Genomic DNA, 20,247 nt, shown 5'->3' on the forward strand with positions numbered 1-20,247 from the left:
ATATTGCTGTTTATACATTTATTTAAAAATAGTAATTAGAATTAGTAAATTCTGAAACATTTTAATAATTCAGTCAACAAATTCATGAATTACTGTGTACCAGGCATTATTCTAGAATGCTGAACAAAACTGTCCTTAAATTATATTCCTTTGTGCAATATAATACAATGTAAGGTAGTGATGCTGCTAGAAGAGAATGTACTAGAAGAGAATGGAGAGTCATGAAGTGAGGGGTTCAAGTTATTTTAAATATATTAATCAGGGAAAGACTTTAATGAGGTGACCTTAGAGCAGAAACATGAATGAAGTGAGGGAGGTAGCCATCTTATTTGTAGAAAAATAATAATTATTTCAGTCTGAGGGGATAGCAGGTATAGTCACTGAGTCAGAGGGTTGTATTTCAAGATTAGCACAAAGGCCAGTGTTTCTGGAGTTTTATATAGTAATCCATGGAGAGAATTGTAGAAGATGATGTAGTCAGAAACCTAATAATCTTAAAACTTTGTAGGCCATGGTAAGCATAACTTTGGATTTTATTCTAAGTATAATGGCAACTACTCATTTATTCACCAGACATTTATCGAGTACCTGATATACGTCAGATATTTGTTTATATTGGGGATACAGTAGTTCTTAAAATAGTAAAAGATCTAAGCCTTCCAAGAGCTTGTAAGTGTTACTGAAAAGTATATATAATATGAAGGTAACCAGAAGGGATAGTTTCAAATATTCAATTGGGAAACATTGTTATATACAATGATTATGTATCTAAACAATTGGAATAAATCCACTTACATTTTATGCTCAGTACATGAAGGAGACATACCCATTTTCATGGGCTTCTTTGATTGCTAATTATAGAGACTTATTGCAGACTAGGATTTTTTTTTTTTTTTTTAAATAAGGATACACGTAGGAATAGGGTATAGAAGGACTTCATAGAAATCCTAGAATTGGGGCTGTGATATGTAGGGGCCTTTCAGAATCTAGAACCTAAAATTTTACATTGATAATCAAGTGAATTGGTTATCTGTTCCTATGTAACAATATCAAAATTTAGTGGCTTAAAACATTTATGGTTTTTGGGATTTGGGAATCTAGACTTAGCTGGGTGCCTCTGGTTCAGTCTTTCTGACCAGGTTGCAATCAAGGTGTTGGCAGGAGCAGCAGTCATCTCAGGGCTTGACTGGGGAAGGATCTACTTCTCAGATGCTTACGTGGCTGTTGGCCAGAGAGATATAATTTCTTTGTCATGTGTATCTTTACAGCTCAGAGAATGGCAGCTAGCTTCCTTGAGTGAGAAAAGGTAACAAGATGGAAGCCACAGTTTCTTTGTAACCTAATCGCTTGAAGTCACATCCCATCATTACTATTGTATTCACTCATTAGAAGTGAGTCACTAAATTCAGTCCATACTAGAGGGGATTACACAAAGGCATGAATGCCAGAAGGTGGGGATTAGGGTCATTTTGGAAGTTGCTTATCATATCAATTAAGCCATATATGTGTGTGTGTGTGTGTGTGTGTGTGTATAAGCATATATATACATACATACACACACCACATATATAATTTTATTCTAGTTCTCTACCATAAATGGGCCTTAGCCACACTTAATCTTTTTTAAAATTTGTTTTTCTAACTTGTTATACATGACAACAGAATGCATTTCAATTCATAGTACACATATAGAGCACAATTTTTCATGTCTCTAGTTGTACACAAAGTGGAGTCACACCATTTGTGTCTTCATATGTGTACTTAAGGTAATGATGTCATTCCACCATCTTTCTTACTCCCATGCTCATTCCCTTTCTCTTCTTCCCCTTTGCCCTATCTAAAGTTCCTCCATTCCTTCCATGCCCCCACATCCCCATTATGGATTAGAATCCTCATTTCAGGGAAAACATTCAGCATTTGTTTTTTTGGGATTGGCTTCCTTCACTTAGGATAAAATTCTCCAACTCCATCCATTTACCTGCAAATGCCATGATTTTATTCTCTTGATGCTGAATAATATTCCATTTGCCACACTTAATCTTGCATTCCTTTTCCCTCTCTTTTTGCTGTCATCTGTATTTCTTAACAATCTGTGTATCTTTTTTCTATATCTTATTTTTAGTTTTTCCTAAGTGGTATTTTCACATTTGAAATATTTTTATTAGGTGGATAGATAACAGGAGCTCTTGCTTTGTTAACAATCTACATTTTTCACATTACTTTTGTAATTGAGTAAATGTTTAGTGACTGTTTGGATGTCATCATCCGTGAAGTGCTTTCTTGCCCTATCCTTTACCCCATTTGTAGTTCTTTATATATCCTGGTAACTAATATTTTGTCTGTTGTATATGTTGTAGATATCTTCTTTTAGTCTATTACTTGCTTGACCTTGTTTGTGATGTGTTTTTTTTTTAATTAACAGAAATTTTTTTTCTTGGTCATTTGTGATAGTTTTTATAAAATAATAAAAATGAAATATAGTTAAAGCTAGTATCTGGAGACACACAATAAGAGAGTGTAGTAATAGATTATCTTTTGTGTTGAAACAAAAATTTTGGAGTATCATAGTTCCAAAGCATTAGCTATCTTTAAAAACTATGATTGCTAATAATGTAAAAAATTTTCCCTAACAGCCTTCATAATTTTTAATGGTACTATGTCACCTTTTTCTTTGAATCAGAAAATATGGTCTCAACTCTTCCTTTTGATAAAATCCAGTAAAAGTTATTTAATGAGAGGATTAATCATTAGTGATCATCTGGCATAATAACCAGTATTTTCCAGGCAAGAATAATGCCTTCTACAATGATAACTGATGAGTATTATTTGTGAATTGGGTAAAAATATTAGATACGTTTTCAGGAATAATTTATAGATTTGTGTAGATTATATGAGTTCTGACTATCACATTTTTTTTATTTCCACATTTTTACATTATTTTTAATAGCTATGAATTTATATGTTTTTATTTGAAGTTTGGTTCACTTAGGTCTTATGAACAAATTATTTAGTACAAATTATTTAGTACATTTTAATTGTCATTATTACTGTTCAGATTGTGAAGATTAAATTAAGAAATGGAGGTTTAGAGCAATTTATTTTACTTCGTAAAAACGTAACATTGATGCTTTTTGTCAAAATTATAGGACTGAATCACATTTTTAAGTATGATGAGATTGAATTGGGATTTTTTTTCTTTGACTCTTACTAAACCTTGTCAAAAAATTGAATTCTGAAATGTAATCATATCCACAAGTGCTTGTTGAACACTTGTTGTGATAGTGCAATTTTTTTTTTTTTTTGTAGTACAGTGCTGTGGGATGATACATGGCCTTACATATGCTAGACAAGTGCTCTACCACCAAACTATACCCCTAACCCGATATTGTACAACTTTAATTGGAATTTTAGATATTAGGCCCCCAGTCACAGTGAATAATAGCTAATCCTTGTAATAATGTTGGAAGTTGGGAAATAAAGGACATTGATTCTATTCACATTTTAATCAGAAACATCAAGAAAATGTTGCCCTTGAAAAAGTATAAGTATAAAACTTTTTTTCTAGATATTTGATCATTTATGTTTACATTATTTTAGGTTTCCAGTAATTATCTGCAGGGATCGCCATGACCCCAGCTCTGAGGGAAGCAACAGCAAAGGGTATCTGCTTTTCATCTTTGCCAAGTAACATGGAGTCTGACAAGATGCTATGCATGGAAGGTCCAAGAACTGTAGATGAAAAGCTAAAAGGAGACACTTTCTCTCAGATGCTGGGATATCCAACTCCTGAACCTACTCTTAACACTAATTTTGTGAATTTAAAACATTTTGGCTCCCCCCAGCCTTCAAAACATTATCAGACAGTTCTTTTAATGAGTTCTAATTCTACATTAAATAAATACAATGAGAATTACAAACAAAAGAAATCAGGGGAGCCCAACTGCAATAAGCTGAAAAACATACTGTGTAATGGCAGCAACATTCAGCTCAGTAAAATCTGCCATTCTCATTCTGAAGAATTCATCAAAAAGGAACCTCTATCAGATACCACAAGCCAGGGCATGAAAGATATACAAATTATTTTGGATTCAAATCTAACCAAAGACACTACTATAGATAAAGTACAACTGCAAAAGTGTAAATGGTACCAAAAGAATGCACTTCTGGATAAAGTTACTGATGCTGAAATTAAAAAAGGTTTATTGCACTGCGTTCAAAAGAAAATTGGACCTGGCTACTCAAATGTGCCTATTAATTCCTCAGCTGCTGAGAAAGAGGAGGAAGTGAATGCTCGTTTACTCCACTGTGTAAGCAAACAGAAAATTTTACTTAGCCAGGCTAAAAGAACTCAGAAACATTTGCAGATGCTCCTGGCAAAGCATGTTGTTAAGCACTATGGTGAGCAAATGAAATTTTCTATGAAACATCAACTGCCCAAAATGAATCTCTCTCATGAATCTACCACAGTTTTGGATAACAGTTTACCCAAATGCACTGAAATTAAGCCAGAAGTCAACATGTTGACTGCAGAGAATAAATTGTGGGATGATACAAAAAATGGCTTTGCTCGGTGTACAGCTGCAGAAATCCAAAGATTTGCACTGTCTGCTACAGGGCTGTTGTCTCATGTTGAAGAGGGTCTGGATTCTGATGCAACTGATAGCAGCTCTGATGACGATTTGGATGAATTTACCATTAGAAAAAATGTGGCAGTGTAAGTGCAAAATTATTATTAGACCTTTTTTTCTGTTCTGTGTATGGCAGCAGTTGTCTTGGTTTCAAGATATGTTAAAAGGAAATAGGCTTTCTAAAATCCTCATGCCATAATCTTTAATTTAAAAAACTTTGGTGAATTTTTAAAATGCTCCATTTGTTAAGCTATTGTGTGTGAGTCAGATCTGTGGAGGATTGGTTTCAGAACCTTCTGCAGATACCACACTCCAGGAATGCTCAAGTTCCTTATTTAAAAATGGTACAGTATATGTACCTATATACAGCCTGCTGTATACTTTAAATCATTTGTAGATTACATATAATCTACAATGTAAATGCCATATAAATAGTTGTCATATGCTTTGTTTAAGCCACAATGACAAGGGAAAAAGTGTATATACTCAGTACAGATGCAGTTTTTTTTCTATATTTCCAATTTGTGATTGGTCGAATTGGCAAAAGTAGAACCTATACATATGGAGGTCTGACTGCACATACAATTTAAAAATAAATTACTCAACTATTCTATCTAGAAAAAATAATATAATTAGTTAATATAATATAGTTAGTAATAATATAATTAGTTATAAGCAAGCATTCTTTTTATTCTCAAATATAATAAGGCGTAAACTTTGCTTAAGTGATCTAGCCAATATAAATAGCTAAAACAAACAAAAGTCAAGTCTGTACATAGAGAACCTTCATTGACTGTTATCAGTTGAGAGTACTTGAAATTGACCTGCTATTTTTTAAACTATATTTTCATTGTATTCATAGCTTTCAGCTTTGTTCTTTACCAACTAAGTCAGTATTTGCTAGACTAAGAAAATGAAAACCAAATTATAATGTCAACTGTAAGATACCTATTGAATATTTACTATATGCTTGACAATAGAGATTAAGTTGTAGACAAAAATATTCACAGTATCTTTCCTCCTGAGTTTTTACATGAAACAAAACTATCTAGATTTTCTTTTAAATGCAGCCCCAAAATACCTTTAATTGTAATACCATGATAACATTTCAGAACAGCTGTAATAGAAATTTAAATTTCTTTGTCTATGGTATCCAATAGGCACTTGCCTTGTGTTGGTATTGAGTTCTTGAAATTTGACCAGTGATACTGAAGGATTGAATTTTGAATATTATTTGACAATTTAAATTTAAATAGCCAGATAGAACATAGTTGTTATTATTTGGTACTTGGGATTGAACCCAGGGGTGCTTAATCACTCAACATTCCCAGCTCTTTTTTAACTTTTTATTTTGACACAGGATCTCACTAAGTTGTTTAGGGCCTCACTAAATGGCTGACACTGACCTCCAACATGATCCTTCTGCCTCAGCCTCCCAAGTTGCTGAGATTACAGGCAAGTGCCACTACGCCCAGCAGAACATAGCTTTTAATCTAGCATTCAGGGAATCTGTTGATGCCACCAAATTGACGTGAATTACTGTGTGTATATGTGGCTTTTGGATGTAGAAAGTCCATCACTTTTTTACATTCTCAAAAGTGAATGTAATTCATAGAATTAGAAGGCACTTTTTTACTAATAAGTATAAAGCAAGTTTTTATAATGAGAAAAGTACGTAAAGCAAAGTGAGCATTTTAGTCTTTTGGTGTTCTGATATCATTGTGATGGAAATTTGCTTGAATATGGGAGCCAGTAATGTTATTGAGCACAGGTTATTCTTTTGGCTGACATTGTGTTAGTTATCTATGATATCTCAGTTCTTTCAACAACCCTGGGAAGTAATTGTTGTTATCCTGATTTCACTTAAGAAATAAATTCGGCATGGTTAAGTAATTTGCTCAAGGTCCAAAATCCAAATAAGTTGGTAGAGCCAGAATTTTGTCCATTTATGGGTGACTTTAAATCCATGTGTGTTTCTTTATACCATGCTGCTCTCTCAGCATTATATCATTGATTCTTACAGCTACAAGAATTTTTAGGCTCATGAGTTGAAAGAAGACTAAAAATTTGCTAATTTTATACTTAAAATACTTTTAAAATAATTTAGTTTAATAAAATTTAGTAGGTTAATATAAATATTTACCTTTTTGTTGTTTAGAAGAGCCAAAAGCAAATTTACCTCCTTTAACTAGAAATAGAATTAAGAAAATTATATCTTCCCAAACTATTTCAAATTGTGATGCTATTTCTGTTAGTATTCCTCTTTCATTTTCTTACAGCACTGCCATATAGTTTATCATCAAATCATGTTTTTTATATGGTTTATAAATGTATCTATTAGTCTTAATAACACAACCCCTATTAAGGGTAGAAATCAAATTTTTTACTTTTTGTTATTATTTATACTCCAAGCATAGTGATTGGTTCGTCAACATTTTGTTTTAAAAAAGACTTACTTTTACTCCTTAAATTTAGTGAGAACACTGAGTTCAGACATTTATATAAAATATACATAAATGAGGAAATCCGATTATTGAAATGTTTTAAAGAAAATATCAAACAATACGTATTCTACCTTTATTTATGCTTTGGTACCAGGGATTGAATTCAGGGGCACACAACCACTGAGCCACACCCCCAGCCCTTTTTTGTATTTTATTTAGAGACAGGGTCTCACCGGGTTGCTTACCGCCTGGCTTTTGCTTAGGCCACTTTGAACTCCCGATCCTCCTGCCTTAGCCTCCCAAGCCGCTGGAATTATAGGCCTGCACCACCGCACCCAATATATTCTACTTTTCTTGTCTACTCTGCCATTTCTTTTGTTTTTGAGGAAAAGTGAAGTAAAGTAGCCTTTAAAAAATTGGTTCTTGATCTGGAAAATTTACTTTTCATACTTTATTTTTTCCCGTAATCGACTGGAGAAGTTTTGAGAACTCTGAAATAGAGTCAATAAGAAATTTCATAACAACTTATAGCCTCTTAAGTTATTGACCTTTTAATATTATGATGAGTTGATTATTAAAGCTCATATCTATATTTCTGTAAGTCAAAGACTTTGTTGTTCTAAAGTCAAACTCATCTAATAGATTTTTTATTTAACTAATACTAAATTCATAAAACTCTTTGAATTTTCTAATTCATTGACTTATTTGATAATTGTTTAGTTTTTTGTTTTTGCTACTCAAAATCTGTCCCAACATTTATTTATTTCATACATCTTACCATATATTTGTTTTGAATGTTTTTACTTACAATAATAGGTATCTTGTGAGAAAGATTGTTTTTAAGTATTTAATTAATTTTGAAGTTGATTGAATTTGACAGCAAATAACAGGACTTTAATCATTTCTTTTGATGTAAGTATAAAAATAGTATCTGTTTTATTTAAATTGGAGTTAATCAGTTTAATTTCAGGTTGCTAAATTCATTTTTAATTTATAACATCATGTTAAGTTTATTTTTTCTTATTCTTATTTTTCACATTGCTGGGAACTCATTTTTCAAATACAGATGAATATTTTTAACACAAGGTTTGGAATTAAACCTTTAACATAAAATTAGAGTAAAAAGATTCATTTTACCTTCTATTTTTCTTTGGCTTTATAGTCCTAATAGGAAAAAACAGTTTCCTTCACTTTAATCAGGAAATTACCTGTGAAGGAGTGTACTTATTTGCTTTTTGTTTGTTCTTTTTCTTTTCTTGTTTTGCCGGGGGTGGGGTGGGGTATTGGATAGCACTTATATTGCCATTACCATTTTTGTTTTAAGTATACATTTTATTTGCCACTTTTACTTTCCCTCCTAAGATGGAGGCAGTAGATAAATTCATAGTGATACTACTTGATAGACTTTAAAAATAACTTCTGATTGAGAGGCTACTGTGCATTAAAATTAAAAAAAAAAAGTTGATCTAAATTTTTAAGTGAGTACTAACACAGTTAAATTTTCATCATTTTACTGTGTATAAAGACTTTCCGACTTAAAATCATAAGGTCCCAAGTGGTAACTAACAAAGTTGACTTCAACTTAATTTTAAGCAATTTGACAAGAAGTGTCAGTTTTATATTGTTGTATATGCACTGCTTAGAATTTCTTCTGTTTAGTAATTGTTTGGTATTGATTGAGTGAATGAATGTTTATGTATTTGTTTATATACCTGTATAGCAAAAATTGAAGTTGGAGATTTATGTAGTTTCTCTATATGGCCCTAATAATAACACTGCATAGTAGCTGCAACTTTCCCTAGTTTACAGTTGGGCCTCTGTATTCATGGATTCTGTATCCATAGGGTCAATCAACTACAGGTTGAAAATATTAGGGGAAAAATTGCATCTATATTGAACATGTACAGATGTTTTTCATGACATTTTCTTCTAAGTAATACAGTCTAATAACTGTTTACATAGCATTGACATTTTAATATTATGATGAGTTAGGTATCATAAATAATCTAGAGATGATTTAATATATGGGGATGTGCATAGGTTATATGTAAATACGATGCCATTTTATATAGGAGACTTGAGTGTCCTTGGATTTTGATGTCTGTGAGAGTCCTAGAACTAATCCCCTGTGGATTCCAAGAGATGACTATGCTTTTTCTTTCATTCTAGAGTTGGTTTATCTTTACCTAATGTTACTTCCCCGCCTTTCTTTGACTCTGATACCAAACTGGCCATAAAAATTATCTTGTACATCATAGACCTTGCATGAAAATGTGTTCAGTGAATGAATGACTAAAATATGCCCAAATATAGACATTTTAAATTATGACTTTAATATTTAACATTTGCAATTTGAAAATGTTGATAAATAAAATCTATTATATTTACCTTCAAAACAGATTATATTATTATTGTATACCTTCTATTTTTCTTTGGGTTTTTAGTCCTGATAGGAAAAACAATTTCCTTCACTTTAATCAGGAAATTACCTGTGAAGGAGTGTACTTGTTTACTTTTTTGTTTGTTCATTTTCTTTCCTAGTTTTGGGGAGGGGGGTATTACATTGCCATTACTATTTTGTTTTAAGTATATATTTTATTTGCCCCTTTTACTTTTCCTCCTAAGATGGAGGCAATAGGTAAATTCATAATGACACTACTTGATAGACTTTAAAAATAACTTCTGATTGAGAGGCTAGTGTGCATTAAAAGTTAAAAAAAAACATTGATTTCAGAAATTATGATGGGGGATTTAATTTTTGTGGGTTTGCAATATGAATGGAATCTTTCCCTCCATTTTTACTTTGTGAACAAGTGAAGAGCTCAGGTTTTGGAAATAATTGTGTTATAATTATGATCCTAAGTAAGGTTACTCTTAACTTTCTGATTCAGGTTCCTCTTCTTTGGGCTATGATAAAAGAGTTCTGGAGATAATTAGGTGAAATATTAAATATAAGGTAATAATAAGACATTGATAAGACAGCCAATGAAGAGTGTATTATCAAACAATTTACTACTGAGAAAGCTTATCTGGAGCTTAATATCGCTGGGAGAAACTTGGGGAGCTAGTGTAAATAAGGAGCAGGGATAGTTTTATACCAGTTATCATAAGTTATTGATTGTAGGTGCTCTTGGTAGCATCAGTTTCCTGGCACTTCTGTTCTGCTACTTGGGTGGGGTTGGCAAAGCAGTGTCCAGCAACAACAAAAAAGAAGCCCTCAATCAAAGTAATGCAGGTGCTGGCAGTTGGAAGTCAGGCTTGTGTTTACTGGTTAAATTTGAGGTGACATGGTTGGGTCACTGGCAAGAGCCTATTACAATTATTTCTTATTTGCTTAGTAAATTCTCAGAATTCTGGTATTTCTTTTTCTTTTGGGGAATAATGATCAGTTGCTTTCTTCTAGAGTATGTATTTGGAGAAACTTGCAGATTTTGATATAGGAATGTTTTGATTCTCCAAATTTGTAGAAAAGGAAGAAATATGTCTCCTTGTGTATTCCAGGAATCCTGTCAATGTCTTCCAAATCCCATAATTGAACTACCTCAAAGGTTGAGTGCAAAATACTCATCATTTTCCCAAATGGTCTCCATATATTAAAATTTTCTTTGATTTTTTTTAAGTTTAGGTATGTAATTTTGTACATTTGATAAATTCTTTTTTAACAGATTAAGGCACTGACAAAGAAAGGAGACTGTTGATGTTTAGTTGTTGATGTTTTCTTAGAGCTGTTGGGTGACATCAGGCTGAAAGACAGGAAAGAACAAGCAACATTTTGTAGATCCACAGAAATGAATATTCAGGTTTGTTACTGATTTCCTATTTTGGCCAAAGGAAAGGAAAAACAAAGAACAACAACAAAACTAAATAGCCAGGTGATGTAGTATTTCCTTTTGGGGTAAATAGACCAATAATATTCCATGAATACGTTGCAAACCAGAAAATTCTTGTATTTATATAATGCAAAGTTTAGAAATTGTTTTTATAGTCATGATGTTTTTTGTTCTATATACTTCTGAAATAGATAAGTTTGATTTTATTTGTTTTACTTGCAAGGAGAACAGTGAAAAGGTTGAATAAAATGCCATGCTAGAGAATTTTCAATATTGTTTGAACGAAGAAACTTCCTTTTTTGGGAGGAGAAGCAGAAGGGAAGAACTTAAGAACTATTTGGGAAATGGATTAACAGCTAAAAAATTATATACAGTGGCATGTGGACATCTTTGAGGAAAGTAATATTTCAATTAAAATAAACTCCTTTGTTTTTAAAAAGGCATTTTTTCCAGGTAATTTTGTGATCTTAGTCAATGTTTACTGGATTTGCTTGATATTATAAAGTTAGTGAATAACAGAGCTGGAATTTCAGCCTAAGTCTTCCATCTCCAGGTTTTTAGGATATATTCCTATAACTAAATACTTTTTCTTGCTTGCTTAGGCTTAAGTTATTGACCAAAGCATTTTCAACATTGAATCCAAACCAAAGCCCAAAAAGTGTTAATTTCTTTTAACTGGCAAAGAAAAAGAAGAAAGGTATTATTATAAAGTTGGATTTTTTTACTAAAAAAGTATGTCATTGTTTATATATATATATATATATATATATATATATATATATATATATATATATATATATATATATATATGAATTTCTTTAAACTTTGCTCTAAATCCCAACCTACTCAACACATTTGAAGATGACCAAGTCAAGTAATTGTTTTGATTGCCTTGATTTTCACATGATGAGAGAGGTGGATAAATTCATCTTTTTGGAACATGTCTTAAAAAACTCCATAGTTGATTATAATGCGCCTAGTTTTCCTTGAGATTGCTATATAATATGTATTACTTAAAAGCTCTGTATACCTTCAGTTTTAAGATATAAACCAACTACCTTTTTATTTCTCAGGAAGAAATGATGATCCTTGTTTTCATAGTTTTTACAAAAGAGCACAGATCAGGAGAGAGCTGTCAGCTATCTAGATGGCATAGGAGATACAAGCCTTCATCCCACCCACCCCAAAAAAATATACAAAATAGTCATCTATACATGAATGAAAATAGCTTTGGGAGGATTCGGGAATCTAAGTAAGAACCTGTAGCAACATGATAGAGGGAAAACAAACAAAAAAGCAGAAATTTTACAGAAAGAATAGCTGAGGAGATTGGCATACCTGAGACATCTGGAGAGAAACTAAGAATAAAACCAGGGGCTGTTTTTATCAAGCATGTGGTAAGTGCCACTGTAGTCACCAGTAGCCTTTCCTGCAGACTATAGCACCATATTTTACCACTAGGATAATTAACAGCCATCATCATTGGAGATCCTCTGGGAGGGAGATGTTGTTCTTCCCTGCCCAACAAGAAGATGGAGCTACTCTTGTGGCCACATCAGGATTAGATCTGCCACTGTCCCAACCCCATGCACGCTTTTTACTCTGGAACTTTAACAGCTCCTCATATGCCCAAATACTAGACTCTGGCTCTGTGGCTGCTCTACCTATCTTCACATTCCATATTTTGGGCTTATAGCTGTACCATGTGTACCCTTGCCTCAAACACTAGAGTCACTGATGTTGCATGCTAGCCCCACCATAAGCTTTGGAGCCTAGGTTGCTCTGTGTTCACCTGTGCTACAGAGATCAGCTTTGTTGCCACCCTGTGAGCTCCTGTGCCTCTGACATCTGAGCCACCATTACAGTGTACACTTCAGTACATCTGTAGCTCCTTGTGTGACTATACTTCAGAAACCAATACCACTTTACTGTGAGCACCCTGGGCCCTGAAGCTATGCTTTCTTTGTGCTCCAGATATTGATTTTGCTACCACAGTGAGTAGGCCTGTGTTCCAGTCCTCAGAGTCATTGTAGTTCTCCAGGTACTGATGCTCCAGATCCCAGTTCCCTAGCTGTTCCATAGCAGTCATATTTTGTATACTGTTACCACTGGAGCTGTGGGCGTGCTTGCACCCCAGACATAGATGCCACCTAGGTCCCAGACCCTGACCTCTATACATGCTCATGTTCTGTTCCCTAGCTCTGTGGCTACAGCACAGATGTCACATCAGACGTTGTTGTAAACACTACTGCAAATATGCCTACAAGCTATACCCAGATCCAAGAGGGACCTCATTGGTTCTGACCTCCCAGGTGAAAAAGATCCTTGAAACCACTGAAACCCATGTGTAGAGTAGAAGAGGTACTAGGTGTTGTGGCATATACCTGTAATCACAGAGACTTGGGAGGTTGAAGCAGGAGCATGGCAAGTTTGAGGCTAGCCTTGGCAACTTAGTGAAACCCTGCCTCAAAATAAGGAAGGCTGGAGATGTAGCACAGTAGTAAAGACCCCTGGGTTCAATTTTCAATACCAGGAAAAAAAAGGAAGAGATGACTGCTCCTTCAGATATACAGATATCAATACAATGAGAAACATGTAAAAACTTAAAAAACATTATGCCACTAAAGGAATACAATATTTTCCAGTAACTGACCCCAAATGAGAAAATGTATGAATTGCTTGACATAGAATTCAAAATAGTTGTTTTAAGGAAGCTCAGCAAACTACAAGAGAATGCAGTCAACTCAACAAAATCAAGAAAATAATACATGAATGAAACAAGAAATAAAAGAATCAAATAATTCTGGAGCTGAAAAATTCAGTGGGGAAAAAGGAAAAAATGCAAGAGAGCATCATCAGCAGAACTGATCAAGCAGAAGAAAGAATCTATGAACTCAATGGCAGATTATTTGAAGAAAATTCAGTTTTAGGAGAAAGAAAAGGAATAAAGCCTTCAGGATTTATGGGACATGCTCAGTGGAGCAAAATTCACATTATAAGAAGAGAGAAGGAGTAGAAAGTGTTTTAAGGAAATTGTGACTGAAAACTGGGGAACGACTATACGTATAGAAAAATCAAAGGTCTCCAGTCATATTCAAAGAAAACTACACCAAAACATAATCTTGCTCTTAAAAATCACAGACTCACACAGGAGAAAATTCTTCACATAAATGCCAGGTGACTTTTCATCAAATATCTCAGCAAATTTTCAGGTCAGGGGTGTAATAAATTAAGAATACTTTACCTAACAAAGTTGTCTGCAAAATGGAGAGAGAAGACTTTCTCAGGCAAACAAAAGCTGAAAATTCATCATCACTAGACCTGTTTTACAAGAAATGGTAAAGAGAGTCTTTTAAACTGAATGAAAAGAATGCTAATTAGCAATATGAAACTATAAATTTGCTAGTAAAAGTAAGTAGTTAATGCAGAATACTCTAATACTGTAATGTTGATATGTAAGTCACTTAAATCTTTAGTATGAAGATTAAAAAATTATCAAAATATTAGCTACAGTAATTGCTGTAGGGTATATGATATAAAGATGTAAATTGTGACATCAAAATCATGCAGTGGGGGTAATAAAAAAACATATTTTTATATCCAGTTGAACTTATTGTATGGTTTGGATATGATTTGAGTGTGTCTACTGGTTCTTATGTTGAAAGCTTGGTTCCCAGTATGGTGATAAGGGATGGAGAGCTTTAAGAAGTGGTGGCTAGTAGAGGGGTTAAGTTGGTTCTCATGACACCTAGGATGGTTATAAAAGAGCAGAGTTGATGGACCATCACTTGTCTCTTGGCTTCCTGTCTCATCATGTGATTTCTCCCTCCTACCATGATGCTATCTGGCTTGATATGGGATAAAGCCAGGGGTGCCCTACTAGAGGCCAAGTTGAGGACTTTTAAAAGTTTCCAAAACTATGAGCCAAATAAACTTTTTTTTTCTATACAAAAGGCTAGCCTCATATATTTCATTATAGCAATAGTGTGGACTAGTACAGTTGTTATCAGCTTAAATAGACCTATAATTATGAGATGTCTTTTTATAAGTCTAATGGTAACCGCAAAGCAAAAACCTACAGTAGATACACAAAAGATAAAGACAAAATAATAAAAAATCACACCACTACAGAAAATCATCAGATCACAAGGAAAGACAGCAAGAAAAGGAACAAAGGATGTGTGCTCACCCTTAGACCAGAATAAAAAATGGCAGTAACAAATCTATACTCATCAAGAACTACCTTGAATGTAAATGAATTAAATTTTCCAACCAAAAGATTTGCAGTTTCTGAAAGGATTAAAAATAAAACAAGAAGCAAGAGAGTTACTTCAGCTTTAAAGACACATTGTAGACTGAAAGTGAAGGAATGAAAAATGGCATTTCATACAAATGACAACTGGAAGAGGACAGAGGAACTATCCTTACATCAGAATAAATATACTTAAAGTAAAAACTCTAAAAAAGAAACAACAAAATGTTATATATTGGTAAATGGTCCAGTTTATCAGGAGAATATAAAATTGTAAATATATTTTTACCAACATCAGAGTAAATTTACAAACCAAATATCAATAGATCTGATGAGTGAAATAAACTGTAATACAATAATAACAGGGGACTTCAATATCCCACTTTCAGCAACAGATAGAATTTCAGATTTTTTTTTTTTTTTTTTTTTTTTTTTTGTGCTGGGGGATGAACACAAGAGTCTTAACACATCCCCAACCCTTTTCCTTTTTTATTTCGAGATAGGGTCTTGCTAAGTTGATTAACAGAATGAAGGACAAAAACCATATTGTCTCAGTAGATACAAAAAAGCATTTAACAAAATTCAACTTTCTTTCTTGATTAAAAAATACTGTTAATTAAACATAGAAGGAATGTACCTCAGCATAATAAATACCATATACGAGAAATTCACAGCGAACATCCTACTCAATGGAAAAACTTGAGAAACTTTTCCTCTAAGATGAGGAAACCTCTATCTTATTCTGTTCAGGTTGCTATAAGAAAATACATGGGCCTGGGGAATTTCCAAGAGACTTTCCATTTATGTTTCTGGAGGCTGGGAAGTCCAAGATCAAGTCAGTAGCAAATTGTGTGGCTGGTGAGATGGTGTTCTTTGCTTTTTCGATTGGTGCTTTCTAGATGGATCCTCACATCATGGAAGGGGTGATCAAGCTCTGTTATGTCCCCTTTATAAAGACCTTAATCATGTGATTATCTCCAACCATTGAATCCATTAAATTCTCCCATTGAATCCACATCTTAACACCACCAAATTGGGGATTAGGTATCAATATATGATCTTTTGGGGGACACAAACTATAGCACCTACCCTTTCCAAATTAGTCAATATAGTACTGGAATTCTTCACCAGAACAATTAGACAAGTAAAAAGACATTCATGTGGGAAAGAAAGACTAAATTCTTTCATGTTTTGAAATGACATGATCTTACTTAAAACTGTTAGGAATGATAAATTCAGTGAAGTTGCCAGGTACAAAATTAACAAAAATCAGTATTATTTCTATATACTACAACTAAATTATCTGAAAAAGTAATAAGAAATTTCCATTCATAATAGCATCATAACAAATAAAATACTTGGGATTAAATTCAACCAAGGTGATGAAAAATCTGTACACTGAAAACTAGAAAACATTGATGAAAACTTTGAGGACAATATTGAGGAATACTGATGAAATCTTTGAGGAAAATAAATGGAGAGAGATGCTGTGTTCATTGATCAGAAGAATTGGTAAAATTGTCCACACTACCCAAAGCTCTCGATAGATTCAATGCAGTCCTTATAATTCCAGTAACATTTTCCACAGAAATAGAAAAAGAAATCCTATTGATATGTAGCTCAGTGTTCAAGTGCTTATCTAGCATGTGTGCCAGCCTGTGTTTGGTCCCAGCATTGCAAAACAAAAAAAAAAAGAAAAATCTTAAAAAGTTGTATACAACTGTGCGTGTGTGTGTTCGGACACAAACACACACAAATCTAAATAGAAAAAGCAGTCTTCAGCAAAAAGAAAAAAGCTGGAGGTACTACCTGATATCAAAATATATTGTAAAGGTAAAATAACCAGATCAGCATGGTACTGTCATTTCAAACAAACATGTATCTATCAGAACAGAGAGCCTAGGAATAAACCCGTGTATTTATGCCCAATAAATGCATTGGGAGAATTGTATATCTACATGCAGAAGACTGAAATAGGATCCTTATATTACCCCATATCCTAAAATCAACTCAAAATGGGTTAACGACTTGGAACGTAAGACCTGAAACTGTAAAAGTCCTAGAAGAAAACAGAAAAAGCTCCTTGCCACTGGTGTTAGCAAAGAGTTTCTGGATATGGCCTTAAATGCACAGGCAACAAAAGCAAAAACACAGATGTAATTGCATCAACTAAAAAGCTTCTGTACAGCAGAAGAAACAATCATCTGTGAATAGCCTTCAGAATGGGAAAAAATATTTGTAAACCATACATCTGATAAGAGGTTAATGTCTTCCATGTATATAGAAGTCACACCACTCAAATGCAAACCACCTGGTTAAAAAATGGGTAAAGGACTTGAATAGAATTTTCTCTAAAAAAGGCATGCAAATAGTGGACAAATGAAAAAATAATATTACTAGTCATTAGGAAAATGCCTATTAAAACCACAATAAGAGGGGAAAGGGGAAAAAATCAAGAGAGAGAAAGAATTACAGTAGATGGGGTAGAGAGAGAAGATGGGAGGAGAGGGGAGGAGAGGGGAGGGGGGATAGTAGAGTATAGGAAGGGCAGCAGAATACAACAGACACTAGTATGGCAGTATGTAAAAAGGCGGATGTGGAACCGATGTGAATCTGCAATATGTATACGGGGTATACCGGGTAAAAATGGGAGTTCATAATCTGCTTGAATCAAATGTATGAAATATGATATGTCAAGAGCTTTGTAATGTTTTGAACAACTAATAATAAAAAATTAAAAAAAAGAAAATTAAATTTGGCTGGAGAATTGAAAATAAACATGAAAAAAAAAAAAAAAAACAACACAATAAGATTCTGTCCCAACTAAAAAGAAACTCTCAGTATCATAAAAAGACCGAAAAAACAAATGAAAATTCTGTAGACCTATCTTCCTATATTTCAGAAAGTTGCTGGTTTATTGGTTTCAAGAATTGCTGTGTATTCAGTGAAGTAAGATCTGAGGAGGCTGCAAATTCAGATGAGTAAACATTGAAGACATTTTCTTGTGTTAGATAAGAAACTGGTGGCATTAGCTCAGTGGTAGGGCAATTGCCTAGCATGTGCAAGGCCCAGAGTTCTGTTCCCAGTAATGAAAAAAAAATTGGTGAAATGGCTATCTCTACATGATATTAATTTTTATTAAACTGGTCTCTGGGCTGAGTCTGTGGCTCAGCAGTACCGCACTTGCCTGGCATGTGTGAGGCACTAGGTTCGATTCTTAGCACCACATGTAAATAAGTAAAATAAAGGTCTATCAACAACTAATATATATGTATATATGTATGTATGGAGATATATATGTGTGTGTGTGTGTGTGTGTGTGTGTGTGTGTGTGTGTCTGTATATATATATATGTACATATATATATATATATATATATATCTAGAGAGGGAGAGAGAGAGAGTCTCTATTAAAACAGTCTTCAAGGTCTCACATCAAAGAAAGAAGCATGAGCCTCACAATATGAAACTTTAAAAAATGACCAGCTTAATTTAGGTATATACACAGAAACAATGTTTCTGTAAGCATTGTTATTATTTTGTTAGAGATCAGTTTTAAAGCTCTGTGGGTTTTGCATTACTTGGCACTATTTTCACTGTAAGTCCAGCTGTTTTTATTTTGTATAACATGAGGTTATTCTGGAATGCATATAATGTATGGCATTATAGCAAAAGTGTCTCTACTTGATTCTGTCTTAGTGGTTGTTGGCCTTTTTGAATACCAGGGGTAGTTTTTAATCATTTTTTGTCCTCTTTCTTTTCAGGGCCAATTATAGTGTTTGGCAAAGCCATTACTAAAACTATTTGTGTGCCTTAGAAACGGGTATTCCTCTGAAGTGTTCCTTTAGCAAATATTCTTTTAATTTATTTAAAAATTAACTTACAGTTGTCAGTGTTTGATGTTATGCAATAATTTTATAACAACAGGTAAGACTGTTTAACAAACCATTAAGTTTCAAACACCTTTCTATGAAAACATGAAAGGCAGTCACTAGAGATTATAAAAATATTCCCAAATATCTCCTTTTTTTCTTTATTTTCCTTTGGTTTAGGCCAGGGATAAGAGATGAGATGAATGGTAGAATAGTTTGCATGTCTGATGTGTGAATTCTTTTATGCTGATACTGAGAATTTCAGATTTTAGTTTAGGCAGTTGACCGGATTCTGTCACATTTCTTTCTTTCTTTTTTTTTAAAGAGAGGGAGAGAGAGAGAGAATTTTAATATTTATTTTTTTTTAGTTATTGGTGGACACAACATCTTTGTTTTGTATGTGGTGCTGAGGATCGAACCCGGGCCGCACGCATGCCAGGCGAGCGCGCTACCGCTTGAGCCACATCCCCAGCCCCAGATTCTGTCACATTTCTAAGCCAAATTGTATAAATATATCAAGTTGTATTGTTTCTTTTCATTTATACTTCCTTTTAAGAACCCATTTTAAGTTCTCAAATTTCCCTTAAGCATACTAAACCTTATTCTTTAATTTAGTTTATTTTCATGCTAGAATTCCTAGATTTACTAGCTGTGGTTTTTAAAAATTTATTTTATTTTATGCTTTGGTACTGGGGATTGAACCCAGGGATGCTTTACTACTAAGCTACATCACTAGCTGTTTTTAGTTTTTGAAACAGGGTCTTGCTAAGCTGCAGAGGCTGTCCTCAAGCTTGCAATCCACATGCTTCAGCTTCCCAAGTCACAGGGATTACAGGCATGTGCCACCACACCTGACCTTAATTTATTTTTTACTTTTGTTTTTTATTTGGTTCATGAGTATTTATGTATGTGTTCAACTGGATAGGAGAATGTTAAAAGTTATTAACATACGTCAGTAAGACTTAATATTCCATTAATGGGGCAGCAATTTAAATGAGAAATTGTTAACCTAAATAATCCTAGTGATGTGAAGTATTATTGAAAGAGATGCTTATTAAGGTATACGCTAAGCTGTCATAGAAAGGAAATCTCGATGTAAATAAATAGAATTTATTTTTTTTCTCAGCTGTTAAAAATTAGATATGCTTCACAGAGTTCAACAGGGACCTGTTGGCTTTGTTGTTCCTTAGAATGATGTCCTCGCCTGTTTTTGAAACAGATT

At 33.5% G+C, this 20,247-nt stretch overlaps 1 protein-coding gene across 9 annotated transcripts in view; it reads left to right on the forward strand.

Moving 5' to 3' along the window:
- Kansl1l (KAT8 regulatory NSL complex subunit 1 like) overlaps positions 1–20,247 on the forward strand; it is a 155,483-nt gene that overhangs the window by 11,315 nt on the left and 123,921 nt on the right. For 8 of the 9 annotated variants that reach the window (XM_076866799.2, XM_076866806.2, XM_076866805.2 and 5 more), the window contains exon 2: positions 3,598–4,714. In XM_076866799.2, coding sequence (XP_076722914.2) covers positions 3,627–4,714 — 1,088 coding nt within the window. In that variant the 5' untranslated portion in view covers positions 3,598–3,626. Of the gene's footprint in view, positions 1–442; positions 515–3,597; positions 4,715–20,247 lie in introns of those variants that run through there. The other variant, XM_076866801.2, reaches the window with a different exon arrangement.

This window comes from Callospermophilus lateralis, chromosome 9, assembly GCF_048772815.1.
Source record: "Callospermophilus lateralis isolate mCalLat2 chromosome 9, mCalLat2.hap1, whole genome shotgun sequence".
Classification (NCBI taxonomy): Eukaryota; Metazoa; Chordata; class Mammalia; order Rodentia; family Sciuridae; genus Callospermophilus; species Callospermophilus lateralis.